Source organism: Hordeum vulgare, chromosome 4H (genome assembly GCF_904849725.1).
Source record: "Hordeum vulgare subsp. vulgare chromosome 4H, MorexV3_pseudomolecules_assembly, whole genome shotgun sequence".
In the NCBI taxonomy this organism is placed as follows: Eukaryota; Viridiplantae; Streptophyta; class Magnoliopsida; order Poales; family Poaceae; genus Hordeum; species Hordeum vulgare.
The window spans coordinates 41,410,821-41,435,852 of NC_058521.1; the positions used below are offsets into that span (position 1 = coordinate 41,410,821).

At 43.2% G+C, this 25,032-nt stretch overlaps 1 protein-coding gene across 1 annotated transcript; it reads left to right on the forward strand.

Annotated features, from left to right (window-relative positions):
- Positions 1 to 18,444: 18,444 nt before the first annotated feature.
- LOC123451141 (ethylene-responsive transcription factor ERN1-like) lies at positions 18,445 to 20,065 on the forward strand. Its single transcript, XM_045128148.1, has one exon. The coding sequence runs from the start codon at positions 18,675 to 18,677 to the stop codon at positions 19,818 to 19,820; it is 1,146 nt and encodes a 381-aa protein (XP_044984083.1). The 5' UTR covers positions 18,445 to 18,674; the 3' UTR covers positions 19,821 to 20,065.
- Positions 20,066 to 25,032: the final 4,967 nt, after the last annotated feature.

Here is a 25,032-nt window from a genome sequence, read left to right on the forward strand (position 1 = left end):
TTGAGGAATATATAAGGTGCCTATGTGCAATAGAGCTTATCATGTCGCAGACTTTGGATGCACCAGCGAACTTTGCAGAGATCCTCGTTGTGAGAATGGGAAATGACGATACCGAAGAGGCTAGAAAATATGAGGTGGTTAGAGTGTGTACGTCCATGGATTCACATTAGTCATAAAGAACTCACATAATCATTGCAAGATTTTATTATCTCTCTTTAAGCAAAGTAATACTCGCATGCCCCTAAGGAGGAGGTTGGTAGGAGTTATCCATCGCGCGCCCCCGACCTAAACAACACTAGAATTTCAACGAGGAATATGAATGGTCACACATTATCACCATACCATGACCAATATTTAGATGAAATTCAAATAAACTACCTTTAAGTATCTATATTTTTACTAACCAACAACCATGCACTCACACCCTTTCATACTACCATATCAATATCGTTAAATCACAATTTCTCTTTTATGTGCTACATGAAGGTTTTGATTATGCACTCCTTGAATACCTATTATTTTTGGACTAGTCTTAGAACACATGAAAAATATCGTCACTATTTATTAACTCTCTGACAAATTTAAGTGAGGAACGATAGTGCAATTATTTCTATAAAATATATACGCCACTGTGCTCTAAAAGATATAAGTGAAGTACTAGAGCAGCTGCTTAGCTCAATAGATATAGGTGAATCACATAGAGTATTCTAATAAAATGGTGAAAATGTGTCCCTCTCATGTGGGAGCATCCAGCAAACAATGATTGTGGGAGCATCAACGCTCCAAGCAAAACTCATATGAGGTGATGAATAAAAGTACAGCTCCAAGCAACATACCGATGGATTGAGACCAAAGAGGGGATACCTTCGAGGGCATCCCCAAGCTTAGACGCTTGAGTCTTCCTAGAGTTTTACTTGGGGTGCCTTGGGAATCTCCAAAATTAGGCTCTTGGTGACTCCTATTCCTTCATCCATCGTGATAAAACCCAAAACCTGAAAACTTCACCACATAAAACTCAACGGAAAATTCATGAGATCCGTTAGTAGGGTAGGCGACCATAAAAATTAGGTACTATTATAACGTAATTCATATATTTTAAATTCATAAGGTACTGTATTATAACATCTCCATGACTTATACCCCCTGATAAAATACATAGCATCATTGAAACAAGCAAACTATGCAAGCCAAATTGAATTTGTCTAAAAAGAACAGTCTGTAGTGATCAGCGAAGACAACCTACCTCTGTAACTCCGAAAACTCTAAACAAAATAGGAAAAACTGAGGAATTTGTATAGAAACACTTTGCAAAAAATTCAACTCAAAAATACTTTCTATTAAAATCAGAGAAATTCTGCACTGGATGGAGAATTTGTATTTTCACACCGTATCAATTCTACTTACCATTCAAATCATCCCAAAGGCTTTACTTGGAACAAACACTAATTTAAACAAAAAACACACAGTAATTAAAGTATATATAATCATGTTATATCACACTAACATAAAGTAGAACAAGAAAAACAAGATAACTATTGGGTTGCCTCCCAAGAAGTGTTATAATTTTAGGCCCCTAGCTAGGCATAATGCATAGTTTCAAGTATTTTTATATAAGATGCTCCACCCATAAGTAGCCCTCATGATAGATTCATAAGGTGGTTTAATTCTCTTCCTAGGGAAGTATCCCATCCCTTTCTTTAATGGGAGTTCGAACCTTATGTTTCCCTCTTCCATATCAATTATTGCAACTATAGTTCATAGAAAAGGTCTTCCAAGTATTATTGGACAAGACAGATTGCAAACAATATAAAGAACAATGAAATCTACAGGCACATAATTTCTATTAGCAAGGATAAGCACATCATTTATTCTACCAAAAGGTTTATTGTTGGTAGAATCCACAAGATGCAAGTTAAGGTAACACCCATGTATATTGGTGAGACCAAGCACAACACTAGAGATTTAGGTATAGTTGAAACACTAGCACCAAGTTCACACAAAGCATTGCATTCATAATCTTTGAGATTAATTTTAATAGTAGGTTCACATTCATCATGCAACTTTATAGGTATAGAAACTTCTAGCTCAAGTTCCTCATCATACGCTTTTATCATTGCTTCTGCTATATGTTTAGTGAAAGCTTTATTTTGTTCATAAGCTGTTGGGTGACATAATAATGGATTGCACCAAGGAAATACATTATACTAAAGATAAACTTTCATAATTAAAGTCCTTATAATTAAAGATAGTGGGCACATCACTATCTAAAGTTTTGACCTCTCCAATCTCAAAAATTTCATTTTTATCATTACAATCATCACTTTCCGAACAAATGGGACGCCTTCTAGCTAAAGTTAACTCACCTACAGTCCATTTATCATATATATTCATAATAGTAAATAAAGATTCAATGGGAGAAGTGTCAATCATTTTCGTCATGATTACGGTAAAAACTGGGTGGAAGAGCCTTTTCTAAGAATTCCCGTTTGGCTCTCAACCTTGCATTGCTCTCCTTACTTACTTTCATTAATAAATATTTGTATTGATTTAATGTAATTATTCATATGATGGTTTGGTGGAAAAATTTTATTCTTAACAGTTTCCACATCAATAGCAATTCTATCCATGCTCCTAGACAAATCATGAACTCTATGCAACTTTTCTTCTACCATACTATTAAAAATCCTGAGAACTAATAAATTCTTTAATGGTGTTTCCGAGATCAGAGGATAACCTATTATTATTTGTAGAAGAATTCCCATAATACTTCCCATAATTATTACAGGAATTACGAGGGTATTGTCTAGTATTAAAATTTCTTCTATAAGCATTGGTGTTGAAATTGTTTCATGAGATAAAGTACACATCAAGAGAATCATCATTTTGCTCAAAGTTTAGTGCATTTTTACTAGGAACCATATTTATAAGAGCATCCACTTTTTCACTCAAATTAGCAATTTTCCCGACAAAATTTACCTTCTTACCAGTTGGAGCTCTTTCGGTATGCCATTGAGAATAGTTTGTTATGATGTTGTACAAAAGTTTGTGGCCTCTCCGAATGTTACCTCCATGAAGGTACCACCTACGGCAGAATCTAGAAGATTTCTAGATACAAAGTTTAGTGCAGCATAGAAATTTGGTATAATCATCCTAAGTTCAAACCATGAGTAGGGCAATTTTTACTCATCAATTTCATCCTGTCCCAAGCTTGTGAAACATCTTCTTGATCATGTTTCTTAAGATTCATAATTAGATTTCTAAGGGAGATGATCTTAGTAGGAGCAAAATACTTGGTAATAAAAGCATCTTTACATTTATCCCATGTTCCAATATTATTACGAGGTGTAAGTGCATCTAGTGCCCCTTAGTGATTTTGGTTGTTTGAAGACTTATAGGTTAAGAGAGTGATATGTTTGTAAGTGTACACACACTCTATAAGTTGCTGAGGAGTTTGAGTTATTCGATGATTATCGACCCCTAAAAATGAATGTTCTCGGGTGAAGACTTTGACTTTGATCGCGAAGAAATTGCGAAGATATTGATATTCCTCATGAAGATATTGAAGATGAGGACTTCGGTGTGCCTTGAAGAAAACACTCTCAAGACTTTGAAGCATGAATATTTACTCTTTCTGTTTCATTCTCTTTACTCTTGAGTCATAGGAACATCGTACTCGTAAAAGGGGTCGAGGTAAAACTACGGAACGAATTTCCTCATGATGCTCAACCCAAGCCTAAATCTACCAAAGCCTCAAAGTGAGGAATGTGAGAGACATGAGGACTTTCATAGCTGAAAATTCCGACCGTTGCCGTGCCACGCGCCACCTTCCACAGATCTTATCCACCCAACGGTCATATTATTAAAGGGCATTTATGTAAAACCATGTCGGGATGCTCCCAGGCTATAAAAAGCCACCCCCACAACCACTAGTTGGTTGGCTGCTCTGAGAGAAACTGACACTAGTCATTTAGAGCAACCCTAATTCCTCAGAGTCTTCAAAAGAAAATCATCAAGTGAGGAAATACCCCAAACACCAAACCCAAACCAAAAACCCAAGTGATTAAGCATCATTGAAGAAGTTGTTCCTGTGTGGAACCGATGCTTGTTACCTTTGAGGACTGTGCATCCTCGAGACGGCTAGGCATCATGGTCTAGAGCATCCAGTAGTCAATTGTGGATCGCGGGGTGACCAAGTTTGTGAGGGTTTGGAAGTCTGCCCTGAAGACTTACCACGAGTGTTGGGCGAGGACTATGTGTCCTTAGCTCAAGGAGATTACGGTAGGGACTGTGTGTCTCGGGACTGTGTGTCCTTTGGTTTCAATACCAAGCCGCTCCGAACTAGACGTACAATCGTCACAACAGTTGGAACTGGGTCATCAACAAGTGTCTTCATCAAGCTAGGGGTTCTATTTCTTCAACTCTCTCATTTCCTCAAATATATGCTAAAGACTCTCATCTGAACTGTTTGAAGAATTTGTCTGAAGACTTTCTCTGAATTTCCTCAACCTCAAATTCTTCACCTGAGTTAATCTTCACCTACTTATCGTGTACTTGTGACATGTACAAAACCGAATATCTGAAATCTCGCTGAGTACTTTGTTGTAGACTTTTTGCGCCCCTGATTTGGTTCTACTTCCGATGCACTTAGTTCATGACTGAGGACTTTCCTCACTAGGAATTTCCTCAGTGATGAAATTGTAAAAATCGCCTATTCACCCCTAATACGCTCCGTCGTATCTACTTTTCCGAACTCTTTTGCCCTTGTTTTGGACACTAATTTGCATGATTTGAATGGCACTAACCTGGACTGACGTTGTTTTCAGCAGAATTGCCATGGTGTTGTTTTTGTGCAGAAATAAAAGTTCTCGGAATCTCCTGAAAATTTACGGAGAATTTTTCTCGCATAAAATAAAAATACATGCGCAAAGATACACCGGAGGGGGCGTGCTAGTGGGCCACAAGCCCACAGGCCGCGGCCAGCCCCCTAGGCCGCGCCGTGAGGGATTATGGGGCCCACATGGTACCACCGCCCCCAAACTCAGCTCTATATCTTCCGTCTCGCCTGGAAAAAAATCAGGGAGAAGGTTACATCGCGTTTTACGAAACGGAGGCGCCGCCACCTCCTGTTCTTCATCTCGAGGGCCGATCTGGAGTCTGTTTCGGGCTCCGGAGAGGGGAAATCGTCGCCATCGTCATCATCAACCTTCCTCCATCGCCAATTCCATGATGCTCTTCATCGTTCGTGAGTAATCTCATCGTAGGCTTGCTGGACGGTGATGAGTTGGATGAGATATGTCATTTAATCGAGTTAGTTTTTGACGGGGATTGATCCCTAGTATCCACTATGTTCTAGATTGATGTTGCTACTACTTGGCTATGCTTAATGCTTGTCACTAGGGCCCGAGTGCCATGATTTCAGATCTGAACCTATTATGTTGTCGCCAATATATGTGTGTTTTAGATCCTATCTTGCAAGTTGTAGTCACCTACTATGTGTTATGACCCGGCAACCCCGGAGTGACAATAGCCGGAACCACTCCCGGAGATGACCATAGTATGAGGAGTTCATGTATTCACCGCGTGTTAATGCGTTGGTCCGGTTCTTTATTAAAAGGAGAACCTTAATATCCCGTAGTTTCCATTAGGACCCCGCTGCCACGGGAGGGATGGACAATAGATGTCATGCAAGTTCTTTTCCCTAAGCACGTATGACTACATACGGAATACATGCCTACATTAGATTGACGAACGGGAGCTAGTTACTTATCTCTGCGTGTTATAGCTTTTACATGATGAATCACATCCGTCGTACTCATCCCTCACCGATCCACTACCTACGAGTCTTTTACTACTGGTCCTTGCTACGTTGCTTTGTCTAGGCTTGTCCCTTGCTACAAAAGGGATTGGGCCACTTTGCTACTACTGTTGCTACTTCTGTTACTTTGTTGCTGTTGCTACTGCTGTTCCTTGCTACTTCGCTGTTACTTGTTGCAAGATCTTTTCCGACACTATTGTCGGGGAAGAATAGTTACCCGCTCACGTGCAACCTACTGGCGCCATTGATACAACAGTTAGGAATAGTCTGCTGTCAACAGATCGTTTCTAGCACCGTTGCTATCATACTACTTTGCTACTGATACTTTGCTTGCAGACACTAATCTTTCAGGTGTGGTTGAATCTGACAAACTCAGTTGCTAATACTTGAGAATATTCTTTCGCTTCCCCTTTGGTGAACCAACAAATTTGGGTTGAATACTCTACCCTCGAAAACTGTTGCGATCCCCTATACTTGTGGGTTATCAAGACCTTTTTCTGGCGCCGTTGCCGGGGAAGTACAACTATATTCTCCGAGTCACTTGGAATTGACGTCTGCTGATCACTATGAGGAATCCGAAAGATCCAGGAACTAAAATCCTGCCTTCCACTATGAGGAGAGGTAAGGAACTGCCATCTAGCTCTGCACTTGATTCACCTTCAGTTTTGAGTAAGTTTGCGACTTCGCCTCCTGCTAGAAATCTTGATATGTCGCCTGTACTTGATGATGTTACTTCTGCTGCCCATGATGCTTATGATGATGCTATGCTTGATACTACGCCTGATGATGCTATGCTTGATACTATGCCTGATGATGCTATGCCTGATACTGCTTTGCCACTAGGTGCATTCCTTGATGCACAAATTGCTAGAGTTGTTGCTAGATGTGATGATACTTCTGAAACTGTTGATACTATTAAAGTAGAACCTGCTACTATGCCTGAATATCTTGTTATGTCTGATACGCACTATGTTATGGAGGGAGAGATAGCTGAGGATTTTCTTCCGTGTAAGGATAGCTATGATGTTGAGAATTTACTGCGCAAGTGGAAAGAAAAATCTCTGAATGCTAGGATGAAATACGAACCGAAGTTTGCCACTTTGCCTATCTTTGTGACCGATAAGGATTATGAATTCTCTGTCGACCCTGAGTTAATCACTCTAGTCGAATATGATCCTTTTCCCGGTTATGAGTCTGAAACGGTTGTATCCCATCTTACCAAACTGCACAATATAGCCACCCTATTCACTACTGAGGAAAAGATCCGCCACTACTATATCCTCAAGCTGTTTCCTTTTTCATTAAAGGATGATGCTAAGACCTGGTTCACTTCTCTTGCTCCTGGTTGTGTGCGTAGCCCCCAGGATATGGTCTACTACTCTGAAAAATATTTCCCTGCCCATAAGAAGCAAGTTGCCTTCCAGGAAATATACAACTTTGCTCAAGCTGAAGAAGAGAGTCTCCCACAAGCTTGGGAGAGGCTCAGCCAGCTACTGAATGCTTTGCCTGATCACCCTCTTGAGAAGAATGAAATACTTGATATCTTCTATAATGGACTTACCGATGCTTCTAAAGACCACCAAGATAGTTGTGCCGGTAGTGTTTTTAGGGAACGAACTGTAGAACAAGCTGAGGTTCTATTGAATAATATCTTGTGCAATGAGAATGCTTGGACTATTCCCGAACCACCTCCTAAGCCAACTCCGAAGAAAAGAGGTATTCTATTCCTCAGTCCCGAAGATATGCAAGAAGCCAAGAAATCTATGCGAGAGAAAGGCATTAAATCTAAAGATGTCAAAAATCTACCACCTATTGGAGAGATCCATGGTCTCAATAATCTGATACAGGTAGTAGAAGTAAATTCTCTACGTAGGTTTGATGAGAGTGATATTCCTTTTGATAAACCTGCTAGCTTATGCATGGATGAATTTGATAACTTCTTGCCTAACAACAGAGTTTCAATGATTATGTTAGCAGACAATTGGAAAAGAATGCTCGTATGCTTAGTCATTTAAGTGCTTGTGTGGACAGAAACGTCAATGATCTTAAACTTCTGAGTAAACATGCCTATATGGTTACTACTCAGGTAGAACAAGTACTTAAAGCTCAAAATGACTTGCTCAATGAGTTGAATGACAATTTTGTCAGAGTCGTCACTAGAGGCGGTAGAATGACTCAGGAACCTCTGTATCCTGAGGGTCATCCGAAGAGAATTGAACAAGATTCTCAAGGAGTTGGCATTGATGCACCTAGTCATCCTAGAAAGAAGAAGAAAGATGATAGGAACCTGCACGCTAGCAACCCTGTTGCTGCTACACCTGAGAGTCCAAACGATGCCTCTGTCTCTGATGTTGAAACACAATCTGGTGATGAACATGAGCCTAATGATAATATCAATAGTGATGTTCATGAAGATGCTCAACCTAGCAACGATAAGGATGTGGAGATTGAACCTGATCTTGATAACCCACAGCCTAAGACTAAGAGATACGATAAGAATGACTTTGCTGCTAGGAAGCATGGTAAAGAAAGGGAACCATGGGTTCAGAAACCTATGCCCTTTCCTCCCAAACCATCCAAGAAAAAGGATGATGAAGATTTTGAGTGATTCGTTGAGATGATCAGACCTGTCTTTCTGCAAATGCGTTTGAGGCATATGCTCAAGATGTCTCCGTATGCTAAGTACATGAAAGATATTGTGACTAATAAGAGGAGGATACCTGAGGTTGAGATTTCCACCATGCTCGCTAATTATACCTTCAAGGGTGGAACTCCTAAGAAACTAGGTGATCCCGGTGTGCCCACTATACCTTGCTCCATTAAAGGCAACTACGTTAGAACTGCGTTATGCGACCTTGGAGCCGGTGTTAGTGTTATGCCTCTCTCTCTTTATCGTAGACTTGAACTGGATAAGTTGATACCCACTGAAATCTCTCTGCAAATGGCCGACAAATCAACTGCTTTCCCTATCGGCATTTGCAAGGATGTGCCTATTGTGGTTGCTAATGTCAATATCTTAACAGACTTTGTTATCTTGGATATTCCCGAGGACGATGCCATGGTTGTCATCCTCGGAAGCCCCTTTTTAAACACCGTAGGGGCTGTTATAGATTGCAACAAAGGCAATGTCACTTTCCATGTCAACGGTAATGAGCATACGGTGCACTTTCCGAAGAAACAATATCGAGTACATTGCATCAATGCCATCGAAAAAACTTCGTCGATTCTTATTAGGAGCTTTGAATGCCCTATTCCTCGTGTCAAGATGAAGTATGATTTGCTTGTTGGGGAGATACACATCCCCATTGAGGTGACCTAGTGACTATTCGAAAATTCTCCATTCTCTTTTGCGATTTGAAAAGGTTTGTCGAGGAGACTTGATCAACCTCATTGGCGGATTTTCTTTCAGTGACCATGAGATGGATGAATCGAGGAGTCACAAACCTCTCTTCCATGCTTTCACTTTAGGTTGCTTAGAAGAAAAATGATAGATTTAGCTTAGTTTTCCCTGTTTTCTGTTTTCGCGTCCGGTATAAACGTACCCTAAAAATAAAAGTTCTCCGAACGCCGTGAAAATCAAGTATGATTTTTTCTGGAATTTTTGAAAAATTCTGAGACAAAGAGTTTGTCTGGGGGCCACACAAGTGGGCCACAAGCCCTAGGGGCACGGGCACCCCCCTGGCCGTGCCACCCAGGCTTGTGGGGCCCACAGGCACCCCCTCCACTCATTCTTGCTCTCATCTGGTTCTCCTACCTTCAGAAAAAATCGTTTCTCAGCTCAAACCCGTGTTCTTGCTCCTCTTGCTGGGATTTTCGATCTCTTTGCTCAAATCACCGTTCTCCAAACTGTTTTGGGGAAATTACTCCTTGGTAAGTGACTCCTCCATTGGTCCAATTAGTTTTAGCTCTAGTGCCTTATACTCCGCGTATTTTTGCTGCCTTGGTGACCATGTTCTTGAGCTTTGCATGCTGATTCTAGTTGGTCCCAAGTAGTTTTGATGCGTAATATAGCCTCTAGGCACTTGTGGGAGTAGTTGCCACAAGTTTAGTTGAGCCTTGTTCATTTTTCCTTTGGTTCACTGAAAATTTCAGAAAAAAGGAAGATGTTCAAGAGAAGCTTTCATGGTGGTTCCTCAAGAAAGAGAGGTCCCCGTCTTGTGATTCGGGAGCGTGATCCTTACCAACCAAGGGACGCGCAGGTACAACCATGTGAATGGCCTTCTGATGAATTTATGATTGAGGCAGGTTTCAAAGATGAGTTTGATGCACTTGTTCACAACGTCGGACTCGAAGAATTCATCTCCGATAAATGTGAACAGTATGTTGCTCTCACTGCCTCTTTTGTTCATAGGTTCAAATTTTCAGCTGGCCGTGCAACATCGGTACTGTTTGATCTCTATGATAAATCTTATACCATGGATTTAGAGGATTTCAATAGAATTTGCAAAATACCTATTTGGGGTAGCCTCAATGATCCTCCTAAATCTTCGGTTAGAGATTTTTGCTCTAGTATTACAGTTGGAGAAACTAGAGACATTACGCAAGCTACCATGGGGAATATTCATTTTCCTGCCTTGCATTACTTTGCCCTCTTCATAGGCAGATGCATTAATGGCAAGATTGAGCATTGTCACCTCTGCGCACCCGACCTTAGTATCCTTAAGAGCGTAGTGACGGGTGACAAAAGCTTCAACATGGGAGTTATTATAGCAAGGAGGCTGAATAAGAATGCTAATGAATGGGATTTCTTTGGTGGCATCTATGCTACTCGCATAGCAAATTTTCTTGGAGTACCCATCCGCGAAGGAGATCCCCCGCTCCATACAGCTTTCCTTGACTGCGTCGCTTTGATACGCTACCAGTTCCTTGAGAGGGATGACGAATCCCTCCTATACTGTTTATTTAACCGGCAGCATGTTTTCCTTATTACCCTTCCTGCTCCTGCCTTCTCTGACTTTCAGGTAAAACGGAGATATTACATAACCAGAGGAGAGGCAGAGGAGTATGAGAGGGAGTCAAAGGCTGCTCGTCTCCGTGAGGCAGCTATTCAGGCAGTGGCTGCAGTGCTCCCGTATAACCCTCATTATGATTTTGGGTTTCGCCAGGACCATCCATGGGAGTAGACCAACTTAGGCCAAAAGCCTAAGCTTGGGAGAGTACGTGTTTCTCACCGACTTTAGATTCTTGCTTATGCTTTCACTTTGTTCGCCGGTGTTCACACTTTGCCACTGTATCATCCATGTTAGTTTATTTTCTTTTTCTCGTTTTCTTTTCGTGTGTCTGTCTAGTTTGAGAAAAACCAAAAATATTTTCTTTTTCTTCTTTTGCTTGTTGGGAGCTTTCCCGTGTAAATAGTTTTCTTTTTCTTTGGGTCAAAGTAGAAGACCATGGTTACAATGTTTAGTGGCTCTTGCATGCATACATGTTTAGCTTTCAAAGAGCCATATTACTTTGTCTTCTCCTTTGTGTTTTCCTGCAGATTCCAGCTTTAGTCCAATGCACGAGCACGCTTATTATTGTTCATATCATTCGGTCGTGCAAGTGAAAGGCAATAATGACGATATATGATGAAGTGACTGAGCCTGGAAAAGCTGGTATGAAATCGATCTATTTTGTTTTTGTAAATATGACTAGCTCACTGTTCCTAGTTCAGCTTTGTTGTGAGAGAAACATGTTTCCAATGACAACTTAGAGATCATAGTTGCTTAGGCCATGCTTACTTAGCTAGGAGCTTATAATGGTTTGTCTTGGTTGCCAACATGAATGTTGAGATGACTATGATGTAGTGTGATAGGATGGTATCCTCCTTTGAATGTTTCAAGTGGCTTGACTTGGCGCATGTTCACGCATGTAGTTGAAACAAAATCAACATAGCCTCTATGATGTTCATATTCATGGTGATTTATGTCCTACTCATGATTGCACTCAATGTTAGTTACTCTCAATGCATTTTGATGACCGTTGTCGCTCTCTAGTTGGTCGCTTCCTAGTCTTTTGCTAGCCTTCACTTGTACTAAGCGGGAATACTGTTTGTGCATCCACTTCCATAAACCCAAAGTTGTGCCATATGAGTCCACCATACCTACCTATGTGCGGTATCTACCTGTTGTTCCAAGTAAATTTGCATGTGCCACTCTCTAAATCTTCAAGAAATAATTTGTTCTGCATGCCCGAACCGCTCATGTGGTGATAGGGGGCTATTGGTATCTTCCATGTTAGGCGTGTTATCCTCGATATGTGTTTATTCACTATCATTCACGAGAAAGGGGCGGTAATTGGAATTCCCAGATCCATGCTCAAATCGAAAAGATAATTGCAAACAAAACTCCCCCAGGATTGTTGTTGGTATGGACGGTACCCGAAGATTCGGCTAGCCGTGGAGTGTGATTGATTGGTGGTGGGGGAGTAAAAACTTTAATTTTCTGTTTGGGAACCGCCTATAGCATGTGTAGCGTGGAAGATATTGAGAACTCTTAGTCATTGCGTTGACAATGAAAGCATGCCACCCAAAATTATTATCTCTGTTTTCAAAGCTTGAACTCTGGCACCCCTGCAAATCAATGCTTCCCTCTGCGAAGGGCCTGTCTATTTATGTTCCTGTTGACTCATCATCCTCTTACAAAAGCACCAATTAGAGAGCACCTCTGTCATTTTTATGCTTTGCTTTTAACTGTGTTGAGTATGACTATGACTGGATCTTCATTGCCATGAATTACAATGTTTAGTCAGCCCTTGGTCTTTGAAGGTGCTCTGCATTTATGTTTTGCGGTCTCAGAAAGAGCTAGCGAGATACCATCTATTCGTACTGCTTCATGTTGTTTTGATTGAAGTGTTGACATTTGAGGCTTATTATTATTTGCTCGCTAGTTGATTATGCCATTGATATGAGTGTACCGTGAGATCTCGATGTCATTTGCTTATGTGGTTTGCTTGTGATGTTGCTGAAATTCTGGTTATGAGTTAGACATGGTTGCAACAACAAGATCAAATAGAGTTCGTCAAAGTTTTTTCTTTTGTCTCTCTCAGTTTGTCAACTGAGTTGCTTGAGGACAAGCAAGGCTTTAAGCTTGGGGGAGTTGATATGTCTCCGTCGTATCTACTTTTCCGAACTCTTTTGCCCTTGTTTTGGACTCTAATTTGCATGATTTGAATGCAACTAACCCGGACTGACGCTGTTTTCAGCAGAATTGCCATGGTGTTGTTTTTGTGCAGAAATAAAAGTTCTCGGAACGTCCTGAAAATTTACGGAAATTTTTTCTGGAATAGAAGAAAAATACCTGCGCAAAGATCCACCAGAGGGGGCGTGCTAGTGGGCCACAAGCCCACAGGCCGCGGCCACCCCCTATGGCCGCGCCGTGCAGGCTTGTGGGGCCCACGTGGCACCACCGCCCCCAATCTCAGCTGTATATCTTCCGTTTCTCCTGGAAAAAAATCAGAGAGAAGGTTTCATCGCGTTTTGCGATACGGAGGCGCCGCCACATCCTGTTCTTCATCTGGAGGCCAGATCTGGAGTCCGTTTCGGGCTCCTGAGAGGGGAAATCATCGCCATCGTCATCATCAACCTTTCTCCATTGACAATTCCATGATGCTCTTCATCGTTCATGAGTAATCTCATCGTAGGCTTGCTGGACGGTGATGAGTTGGATGAGATCTATCATGTAATCGAGTTAGTTTTTGACGGGGATTGATCCCTAGTATCCACTATGTTCTAGATTGATGTTGCTACTACTTGGCTATGCTTAATGCTTGTCACTAGGGCCCGAGTGCCATGATTTCAGATCTGAACCTATTATGTTGTCGCCAATATATGTGTGTTTTAGATCCTATCGTGCAAGTTGTAGTCACCTACTATGTGTTATGACCCGGCAACCCCTGAGTGACAATAGCCGGAACCACTCCCGGAGAAGACCATAGTATGAGGAGTTCATGTATTCACCGCATGTTAATGCGTTGGTCCGGTTCTTTATTAAAAGGAGAACCTTAATATCCCGTAGTTTCCATTAGGTCCCCGCTGCCACGGGAGGGATGGATAATAGATGTCATGCAAGTTCTTTTCCCTAGGCATGTATGACTACATACGGAATACATGCCTACATTAGATTGATGAATGGGAGCTAGTTACATATCTCTCCGTGTTATAGCTGTTACATGATGAATCACATCCGTCATACTCATCCATCACCAATCCACTGCCTACGAGTCTTTTACTACTGGTTCTCGCTACGTTACTTTGTCCACGCTTGTCCCTTGCTACCAAAGGGATTGGGCCACTCTGTTGCTACTGTTGTCACTTTGCTGCTGCTGTCACTATTGCTGTTACTTGTTACTTTGCTGCTGCTGCTGCTACTGTTCCTTACTACTCCATTGTTACTTGTTGCAAGACTTTGTTGGCGCCGTTGCGGGTCTAGGTAAGCGGCACTTACATCCTGTCAGCAAGGCTTTTCCTAGCAACGTTGCTATGATACTACCTTGCTACTGGTACTTTCCTTGCAGACACTAATCTTTCAGGTGTGGTTGAATTGACAACTCAAATGCTAATACTTGAGAATATTCTTTCGCTTCCCCTTGAGTCGAATCAATAAATTTGGGTTGAATACTCTACCCTCAAAAACTCATGCGATCCCATACGCTTGTGGGACATCAAGGGGTTTGTTCGGGGTGAGATCCTCTTGGTTTGTTTTAAGTAAGGTCATGGTGACATGTCATACCATGTTTGAGCACATGTATTTTCACAAAATTCACTCTGAGCAGAGCTAAGTGCAACACCAACACTATAAGTGCAGAACCTTCGTGCGGGATTGTCGCATTTGTGAGGCAAGTGCCTCGCCAAAGTTGTGCATTGCATATTTAGCCATTGCACCACCCTTCCATACATATATCCAGGCCATATGCATGTGGGTGTTCTCTTCATACCCTCCCTCACGCGGTCTTCGAAGTTTCCCCGATTTGTAGGGCCCTCGCGGTCTACGTCTTTGACTAGACTTGAGAGGGGTTTGACCGAGATGAATTTCTCTTGGTTTGTGTTAAGGTAGGCCATGGTGACACGTCGAACCTTGTTTGAGAATATGCCTTCACAAGATACCCTCCAGACGGCGCTAAGTGTGGCACGAGCACTGTAGGTGTAAACTTCATGCAGGGCTGTCGTGGCAAGTGTCGCATAGAAGTTATACGTTGGATATTTAACTATGGAACCACCCTCTAATACATATATATGGGTCATATGCAGGAGGGTTGCTCTACCTACCCTCCCGCGCACGGTCTTCGGAGATTAACCGGTCTGCGAGGCCCTCACAATCTACGTCTTTAACCGGACTTGAGAGGGTTTTGACAGGGGATGAATTCCTCTGGTTTGTCTTAAGGCAGACCATGGTGACATGCAGCACCTTGTTTGAGCACATGACTTCACAAGATTTCCTCCCAGCGCCGCTAAATTTGGCACTAACACTGTAGGTGCAGACCTTCCTGCGGGATTGTCGCGTTCGTGAAGCAACTGCCTCATAGAAGTTGTGCATTGGGTATTTAACCATCGAACCCCCATGTCATGCATATATTTGGGGCATGCACGTGGGTGTGCTTTTCCTACACTCTCTCGTGTGGTTTTTGAAGATTCCCGATCCATAGCCCTCCACGATCTACGTCTTTGACCTGACTCGAAAGGGGTTCTAGCGGGGTGAATTTCTCTTTGTTTGTCTTAAGGTAGGTCATGGAGACATGTGAGGTCTTGTTTGAGCACATGCCTTCACAATATTCCTTTTTGGCGGCACTAAGTGCGACACCGGCACTATAGATGCATAACCTTCCCGCGGGATTGTCGCGTTTGTGAGACAAGTGCATTTTCAGCCACTAAACCTCTCTCGACTTTCTCGACATGCCAAGCCCTAAACCCTAGACCTATCAATGGAACTCTCGTGTTTGTGATGCAAGTTTTGTTTTTGGCCAAAAAACCAGGGATACATATTCTTAGACTTACCCACTGCTGGCTCTTGAGCTTGCGTTGGTTTTTCCCTTGAAGAGGAAAGGGTGATGCAGCACAGGAGCAGTAAGTATTCCCCTCAGTTTGAGAACCAAGGTATCAATCCAGTAGGAGAATCAAGCCAAGTGTCTAGAGTACCTGCGCCAACACAAACGAGCTTGCACCCAACGCTATAAAGGGGTTGTCAATCCGTTCAAGATTGATTGCAAAGTGAGATCTGAAGGCGGAAAGTGCAACGAAGTAAAAGTGAAAGGCTGAAAATATGGTGTGAAGTAGACCCGGGGCCATAGTGTTCACTGTCGAGCAATTGATAGAACCGCGCAAAGTCATGACAATATCAAGGCAATGATCATACATATAGGCATCACGTCCGAGACAAGTAGACCGCTACTGTCTGCATCTACTACTATTACTCCACACATCGACCGCTATCCAGCATGCATCTAGTGTATTGAGTTCATGACGAACAGAGTAACGCCTTAAGCAAGATGACATGATGTAGAGGGATAAACTCAAATCAATGATGAAAATCCCATCTTTTTACACTTGATGGAAACAACACGATGCGTGCCTCGCTACCCTGTCACTGGGTGAGGTCACCGCACGGTATGAACCCAAAACCAAGCACTTCTCCCATTGCAAGAATCATAGATCAAGTTGGCCAAACAAAACCCACAACTCGAAGAGAATTACAAGGATATGAAATCATGCATATAAGAGATCAGAAGAAACTCAAATAAGATTCATAGATACTCTGATCATAAATCCACAATTCATCGGATCTCGACAAACACACCGCAAAAGAAGATTACATCGGATAGATCTCCATGAAGATCATGGAGAACTTTGTATTGAAGATCGAAGAGAGAGAAGAAGCTATCTAGCTACTAGCTATGGACCCGAAGGTCTATGGTGAACTACTCACGCATCATCGGAGAGGTCGTGGTGTTGATGAAGAAGCCCTCTGTATCCGAATCCCCCCTCCGACGGAGCACCAGAACATGCCCCAGATGCGATCTTGCGGAGACAGAAGCTTGCGGCGGCGGAAAAGTATTTTCGTGGATCTCTCGTGCAGTTTTGGATTTTTCAGGAATTTATAGGCGGAAGAGGTAGGGCAGACGAGCCAATGGGGGGCACAAGCCTGCTAGGCGCGGGGCCCCCCTGGCCGCGCCTAGGGGGCTTGTGGCGTCCCCTGGTGGCTTCTGCCTTGGTTCTAACGTCCCGTGCGTATCTTCTGTTCCGAAAAAAAAAATCGAAAGTTTTATTCCGTTTGAACACCATTTAAAATCCTCATCTGAAAAGGGTCAAAAACACGGAAAAAATAGGAACTGGCACTTGGCACTGAGTTAATAAGTTAGTCCCAAAAAAATATAAAAGGCATACAAAGAATCATCAAAAATTATAGATACGTTGAAGACGTATCACCACCAACAAAGGCATTCATATAGTAGCATGAATAAGGGTGGCAACAACTTGTCCTTTTACATGTGATCCTAATATGGGTACACTCGGGGTTTGGAAGAGTACTAGGCCATCAAAATATTAAATTAATGATAAATAAAGAGAGATTGGGAAATTAAGGGCATAAAAAATAAGACCCATGAAAACTAGTCGGGAGAAAATGTGTGAGAAAGAAGGGAAATCATTTTAAAACTTGTTTGCATTAAAAATAGGCTTGCAAAAAATCTGTGAAAATGTTAGCCGGGTGCTCTCAAAGGGCACACGATTTACATTCCATGTAAGCTTAGTGCTCTTGCAGTGGACAAGACTTATAGGCTACTCCATGACGGCGCCGTCAACTACCTCCGTTGTAGATACGTGGCAAATATCTTTGAAGAGTATGCGCTATAAGCCGAGAGCTTTTTTGTGTAAAAGCCGTGTACCTCATATAAGCCGAGGGCATTTTAGGACCATTCGGCTTACATAATGCTACAAGCCGAGAGCATTTTCTTTGCGGAGTGTTATTACGTCCGCACTAGGCTTATAGAAATATAAGCCGAGTCCTCAAAAAATGGCTCACGATATATAGGCTAACACACAGAAAAGCAGGATATTAAATTAAATGAATTTATATTATAAAATATGTCTATATACATTTATATACAGTCTGAAATTTTTTTAAAGACCTACATATATATATACCATCACGCGTTTTGTATGTTGTATGAAGTATGTATTAAATTGGAGAGTATATATGTGTAGTATGTAGTATATAATCATGTTTAGGTAGTATATATACTGTTTTTTTATAGTATGTATCATATTTTGTGTATGCTCTTTTTTACATACAAATATATATGTATTTCATAAATATAATAAAAACTATGGGTCAATTTGTAATTTTTTCATGTAACTCACTTAAAAAAATCTTATATATAGTATATGAACATAATTAAAATGATAAATTAGTATATATACTCCCGCATGGTAGTATATTGAACATGTGGGATAACTACCCCTGGATGGTAGGATGTATTTTCTATATATATATATATATATAGTTTACTCGTTCAGTCCTACCGGGCCTGCCAGATACTGAAAACTTGGTCAAGCCAAAAAGGTCCTCAACTGGCTTCCATTTGTACAGCTCCCAAACAATCCAAATTATCGTGAAGCCATTTCTCCTGCCCTCCCTTCTTCAGTATAGCTAACACTCCTTGACAGACTCCAGCTTATAAATACCCCAACACGGCGAATCCTCAAATGTAGCAGCCTCGCACCTATACTAGCGAACCACATCAGCAGATCGACAACCAGGAACCAGGAAACAGGAGCCAGCAAACCTTAATTTTTCCTACATGGCGATGAAGCGCAGGTTGTCCCCCACCCACAGAGGCTGACCTCGCCTCGGACGACCACCACCAGCCCGACACCGCCAGCGTCACAATGGCGACAGGGTCCGAACCATGGGCGGCGACGGTCGGCGCCGTGGCGGCTGCACAGCGGGCTCGGAAGCGCTTCGTGGGCGTGCGGCAGCGGCCGTCCGGGCGGTGGGTGGCCGAGATCAAGGACACCATCCAGAAGATCCGGGTGTGGCTCGGCACCTTCGACACCGCTGAGGAGGCGGCCCGCGCCTACGACGAGGCCGCGTGCCTCCTCCGCGGCGCCAACACCCGCACCAACTTCTGGCCCAGCACAGCCACCTCGGACGGCGGGGCAGGGTTGACGGAGAACCATGGCCACCTCCACCACCACACGCCGCCGCCATCGGCTCTCCCCTCCAAGGTCACCAACCTCCTCCGCCGCCGCCTCAAGAGAGCGCGCAGCATCAGCGACGAACACCACATCAGTGCAAGTGCCACTGCACAAGAAGCACTTGGGCAGCAGCAGCAGCGGCAAGAGCAAGAACAAGAGGAGTACGGTGCCAGCAGCTTCCAAGTCGACGACTTCTTCAGCTACGACTCCAACGTCGACGAGCATGGCGTCGTGAAATACGAGGAGGACTCCCCCCACTGCTCTCGACACGCGGAGGATGAAGAAGACGATGTGTCCGAGGAGGAGGAAGCGCCTTTGGACTTTGGGTTCATGGACGCGCATCCGCCTCCACCCGGGCACGTCGGCGACGCGGGGCTTTTCTCACCGTTCGAGATGATGGCGGCGGTGGAGGGGGAGACAGAGACGACGGAGTACGGCGGCGGCGGCGGCGAGAACTCGGCGGCAATCCACGAGGTGACGAAGAGAATGAAGTACGAACGGAAGATCTCTGCCTCGCTCTACGCGCTCAGCGGCGTGTCCGAGTGCCTTCGCCTGCGCCTAGGCAACTCCGGCGCCGGCGGTCACGAGCTGGCGCTCTCCGGTCTGAGGGATGCGTGCATGAAGAAGCGGCAGGAACAAAATCAAGAAGCAGTGGTAGATCGCGTTGAGGGCCGGGGCCACGAGGAAAGCTCAAGCAGCAACAGCAGCTCGTCGTCCGACGTAGCGAGCTGTCCGCCGGAGGCGGGGACGATCTCGTCGCCGAGCGCCGATGACGTCGACAGCGACGTGGTGATGTGGAGCTCCCTTCATCTGGCTCCCATCTGCTTCATGTCATGATTTCTTCCCCACAAATTAATTCCTGAAAATTTCCCATGTGTTTTTAAGCGTTGCACTCCGTGATGATTTAAAATCACTACGAATGGTATTTCTTAATATTTTTTCCACGTGACTGAACAGTTTAGCATTTGCTGCCCGAGCCCTAAAATCTTGTGAAAGCCAAACTGGAAAACTGTCACTTCTGAAATGAGAAAGGGCTGTCAATTTGACAGTCGATTGGTTCCCAGTTCGGTGTTAATTAACAACCCCCCACACTTTCATTTTTTAAGGCATACGTTTGTCCTAAGTCAAATATCTTTAAATTTAATAAAGTCTACTGAAAATTACACCAGCATCTAAAACTTCAATGTTCGTTAGCTTTTACCTACTAATAAAGGAAATAGATATTCTTAGTCCGTCATGATAGTTTATAGTAAACCCCTGATGTTTCTGACATTAAACCCGCAGTATATATTAAATGTTTTTTAAAATATTCATATCTTCTAAATCGTAACTCTAAATTTAACATATTATATATGAAATTTGATTAGAAAAATATGTACAATTTGAATATGATGTTATTTTATCTATTAAACATTTAATAAAAATATTATCTAGGGTGCAATCTTAATAAATAATTCATGATTTGTCTTTCTTTCATGCCGATACTGATCCGTATTGGGGATGAACACGTCAACAAAATTAGGATTGAAGATGAAATTAAAGGTCATTTGCCCGTTTCTTTGTAGGTACTAAATCTACATGCAAGCCATGTTAAAATAGAAGATCTGTGGAATCTTGAACTGCACTTTTGTAGGATAAAATCATCTTTGTTTGTGCCGTAACTACAAATTCTCAGATTATATACCATTCTTTTATAAATTAAGAGTGTATGGTGTTTTTTTTTCCGTTGCAACGCACGGCCCCTTTTCCTAGTTGTATATAAAATACATTTATATATTATATATGTTTTGTCAGCCCAATAAGAACTGGGGTACCACGGCCCGTCTGCCGTTGGCCCTGAGGACCACACTTGGACAGGTCCATGAAAGATGGCCCTGCCTCGGCCGATTCGGAGGGAGCCGCCTCGCGAGGCCCCTCGCCCTCGAATCAAGCCATGCCAAGGCCGCCAAGCACCAGATCGTCTCGCGAGGCCGCCTCACGAAGCAGGTCGTACAACGCCAGCCACGGGCTTCGCGACCATCACGTGGATGATGTTCCGTTGTCACGATAAGAACAACGGGGCATGACCAAGACCAGTTTCCATTCTGGTGATAAGGAAGTAACGGTGTGTGCTTTTTCCAAAAGCAAGTCCCAAAGCATTTCTCCTTTAATGCAAGGAGATCAAGACAGATCGACGCGCAAGGACCGAGGTCATCGCCGAGCCCACCAACACGTCAGGATGACTACTTTATCAGATGGAGATCACCTTTAGTCAGGATAAGCTTGGACACAGATCTACCTTTGAATTGTCGTCATGTGACCACCCTTCCCGGCTCATATTTTTGCGGAAGAGGACCAAGGCACTGCAAAGGAGCGGGACCGCTTCCATGTAAGGGGATCGAACCATTCTACCCGATACCTCGTGTACCTCGAGCCACAAGCTCTTCATTAGAGAGCTCTCCATTAGATGGGGTCGTTTGACTTCTTAATATGTTTTTCTATGTATACATGGTCAAAACAAGAAGTCAAACTTAGGACAAATCCTGAACTTCAAATATCGTAGAGTGGAGGTAGTGGATTTTTGCATCATGTAGAGAGCGACACAAAAGACACTTCCGATTTCCATTTTAGTATCAAAATTTTTTTGCACCATGCAAACTCCGGCATTTAGCACAATTTAAATTTACTTATTTTATGTGATTCCAAAACCTTAATTACAGTCGTGCTTGTTACAGTTTACATGTTTCAGAGCTTGTTAAAACATATTACCTTGTTTCACCATGAAACAAACTTGATTATAAATATTCACATAAACTATGTCAAGTGTGTGAACAAATGAGTTTATATTTTTCATATTATTAAACGTTACACGATATGAGCAGTTGAGCACCAAAATTACATGTTTTTGCTAAGGGGAATACATGTAAAATATATATTTTTGCGGGGGCACATGTAAAACAATTAAACTCTGCTTTTTTTACGAAAAAACTTCCAATATGTAAAAATTACTACCATGCTTGCTGAAGAAAAAACTACCTAACATGCAAATATGCAATGGACGGAGCTACAAAATAAATAAACTAATAAAATAATAAATAAGGGAAACGGAAGATAAACAAATAAACCATAACGATGCTACAAGCAAAAAACCACCGTCCTCACCAAAGTCTATTATCTAAGGTAAATAAATTATCTCTTCATTTTAAAATAAGTGTCACAACTTTATATTAACTCTAGTATAAAGTTGTATTTAACTTGAGACACTTATTTTGAAACAGAAAGAATAAATAACTAGGTATTGAAGCCATCCACTGGCCAAAATACAAAAATAGATAAAAACATACTTCCTTCATTTCATAATATAATGTGTTCACTTTTTTAAGATTTAAATTCAATATAAATTTAACCAATGTAGTCAACTGCAGCGGAGGTAAAATTATACCATTGAACTTGTATTTGTAAGAAGATTTTAATGGTATATTTTTTTCTCCCATCACAGTAGTTTATGTTGATTATTAATGATTAAATTTAAATTTCAACAAACGCGTGCATTATATTATGAAATGAAGGAAGTAGAAACTAAGAAGCTCAAAAGGAGAAGGATCGAAGAAGTGTTGGCCGTTTGATCCTGAACCCACCAGATCGAACTGGGTGTTCAGATTGACTGTGTACTATTTTTATTCATAATATTCAGTTTTAAGGTGTTATTTCGTGTCTTTTCTAAAAGAGATCAAATTGGTGCCATTATTAAATGTCGCCAGCTACTGAAAATCCCAAGATGCAAGAACTATGTCTCGCCCGTAGCGAGACTTACCTCCAGCTCCGGCTCGCATCTGGCGAGAACACTACAGCGCCGGCCCATTACATAGCAACGACGCGAATTATTCTTTTGTGGTTTCTATATTAATTTTTTCACTCTATACACTTTACAACGATTTTCTACTGCTCTTTATTTTTCCTTTTTTTCTTTTCGTTCGGTTTCTTGGTTTCTTTCTCGGTGTTCACCTTTTTTTCTTAGGTTTTCTTTTTGGGGTTTTTTTCACGAATACGCAAAGCTTGCGTATCATTTCATTGATAGTAGACGATAGAAAGAGTACAATAAATAATACAACACATGACACGGATGCAAGAGGCGTGAACATGGTGCACGAAACAGAGAGACACGAGAAACTCGGTCCAAGCATAGAAAACACAACTAAACTCTTCGAGCAAAGAAACAATCCGATCAACAGCTAGATGACTAACATCTCCAAAGACAACACCGAGGACATCGCGAGCAAACAAGACAACGCATTCACGAAAGAGAATGACACCAAGACATCATCATTGTCCGATTCGGAAAACCGAACCTAGGGATTCCCCTAATGTTCGAAGAGGAGCACAGATAATAGCCATGACAGCGCCTCCAAGAAGGGGACAACACCCGCAGGTGTCGCCACTCCTAGCATGAAATGCAGGGATTTTGCCCTGATCAAATTTCGAGTAATCCCAAGCCGTCGGAGCACAAGTTAGAGAAGAAGTCGGGCATAGGCCGAAACTACGACTACGGGAAGAGGAGTCACGCCCGATGTCAAAGGAGGGACCGGTCATTGCCGTACAGGCGAGCTTTGGAGGAGGGCAAGGTTGCGTGACTACGCGGAATGGGTGCCAACGCGGATGCGACGGCGGTCGGAGCCCCAGACAAACCAGGATTTGAATGGGAGGGCTGATCCTGGCCATTCGGACCGGAGCAACAGGGGCACTGAAGCACCAAAGGAGCTGGAAGGGGACGCGGCTCCTAGGGAGTGTCGGACTGAAAGATGCACCGGGATGGACGGCCAGCAAGATCACCCGCAGGGTGTTAGGGGCAGAGATGCCAAGGAGCGAGCGAGCCATAGGAGCCGGAAATAGTGCAGCTCCCGGGTGTGCCGGATCCGAAGCCACGCCAATCGACCATAGGCGCTGGAAGGTGACGCAGGTCTAATGGTCGTCGGGTTAAAGTCGCCCTTGCGGGGGTTGGATGGTGAAGAAGGCTCGCACGCAGCCAAACTCTCGGCCAACACGCTACAGGAAATAACGACCGTCAGGCACAACCAGGTACCTCCAGGCCACCTTCGAAGAAGGGCTGACACGAAGCCGACCAGAGAGGAGGGAGGGGGTGTGGGCGGGGTGGGGCGCAGCGAGAAGGGGGCGCTTGGCCACCACGACGGGCTGGACGGGGAGCACCACAACCGGGTGGGGAAGGCCCTAGATCCAGTCGGGGCGGACGAGGACGACGCGCGAGGAGCTGGCGAGAGGCCACCCACGACAGCAGCAGGCTGAGGAAGACGCCACCGGGGAGCCGCCGGGGCAGGATGCCTCCACCGCCGGTGGGGGCCACCGACGTTGCCAGGAGCAGATCCGGGGGCGGGGTGAGTCAAAAGGGTAGGTTGGCATGGGAGAGAGGGGCGAACTGCCCCGGCGCCACCATCCGAGGGCCTCGTGCGGCCTTGCCGGCCGGACCTCCAACGACGACAACGTGGGGGTATGCCAAAGGAGGGGTGGCTGGCCGGTGACGGCTGGGTCCCCCCCCCCCCCCCCCCCCCCCCGAGTCGCCCGGGGCGGGCGACGCGAGGGTTGGACGACGGTCGGCGGTTTGTTTCTCTCTCTTTTTTCGTTTTACATTTTTTAAACACATTTCTGCATAATTCGTACACACTGTACATTTATGTATATATCTAAAAACATTTAAGTGCGGACGTTTGGAGCTCGGCCTTCATGAAGGCCGAAATTTTTGAATAATTCAAAACTTAAACTTTTTGATTTCAAAAAAATCTGAAAATAATATGCAAGTAAAGAAGGATGTTATGTATATGTGTGTAAAACAATAGGATGAAATACCTTGAAATACGATCTGCACAAAAAAAACAAATTCATGACCTCAAACGATGAATAATGTCATGTGTAAAAAAAGCCTTAGATTTGTCTTTTTTGCACAGCCCTCATTTCAATGTATTTTTTTCTAGAAATTTACACACATGTGTGTTACGCCTTCACTTATCCCTACATTTGTTTTCAGAATTTTTTGAAATATAAAAATATGATTTTTTAT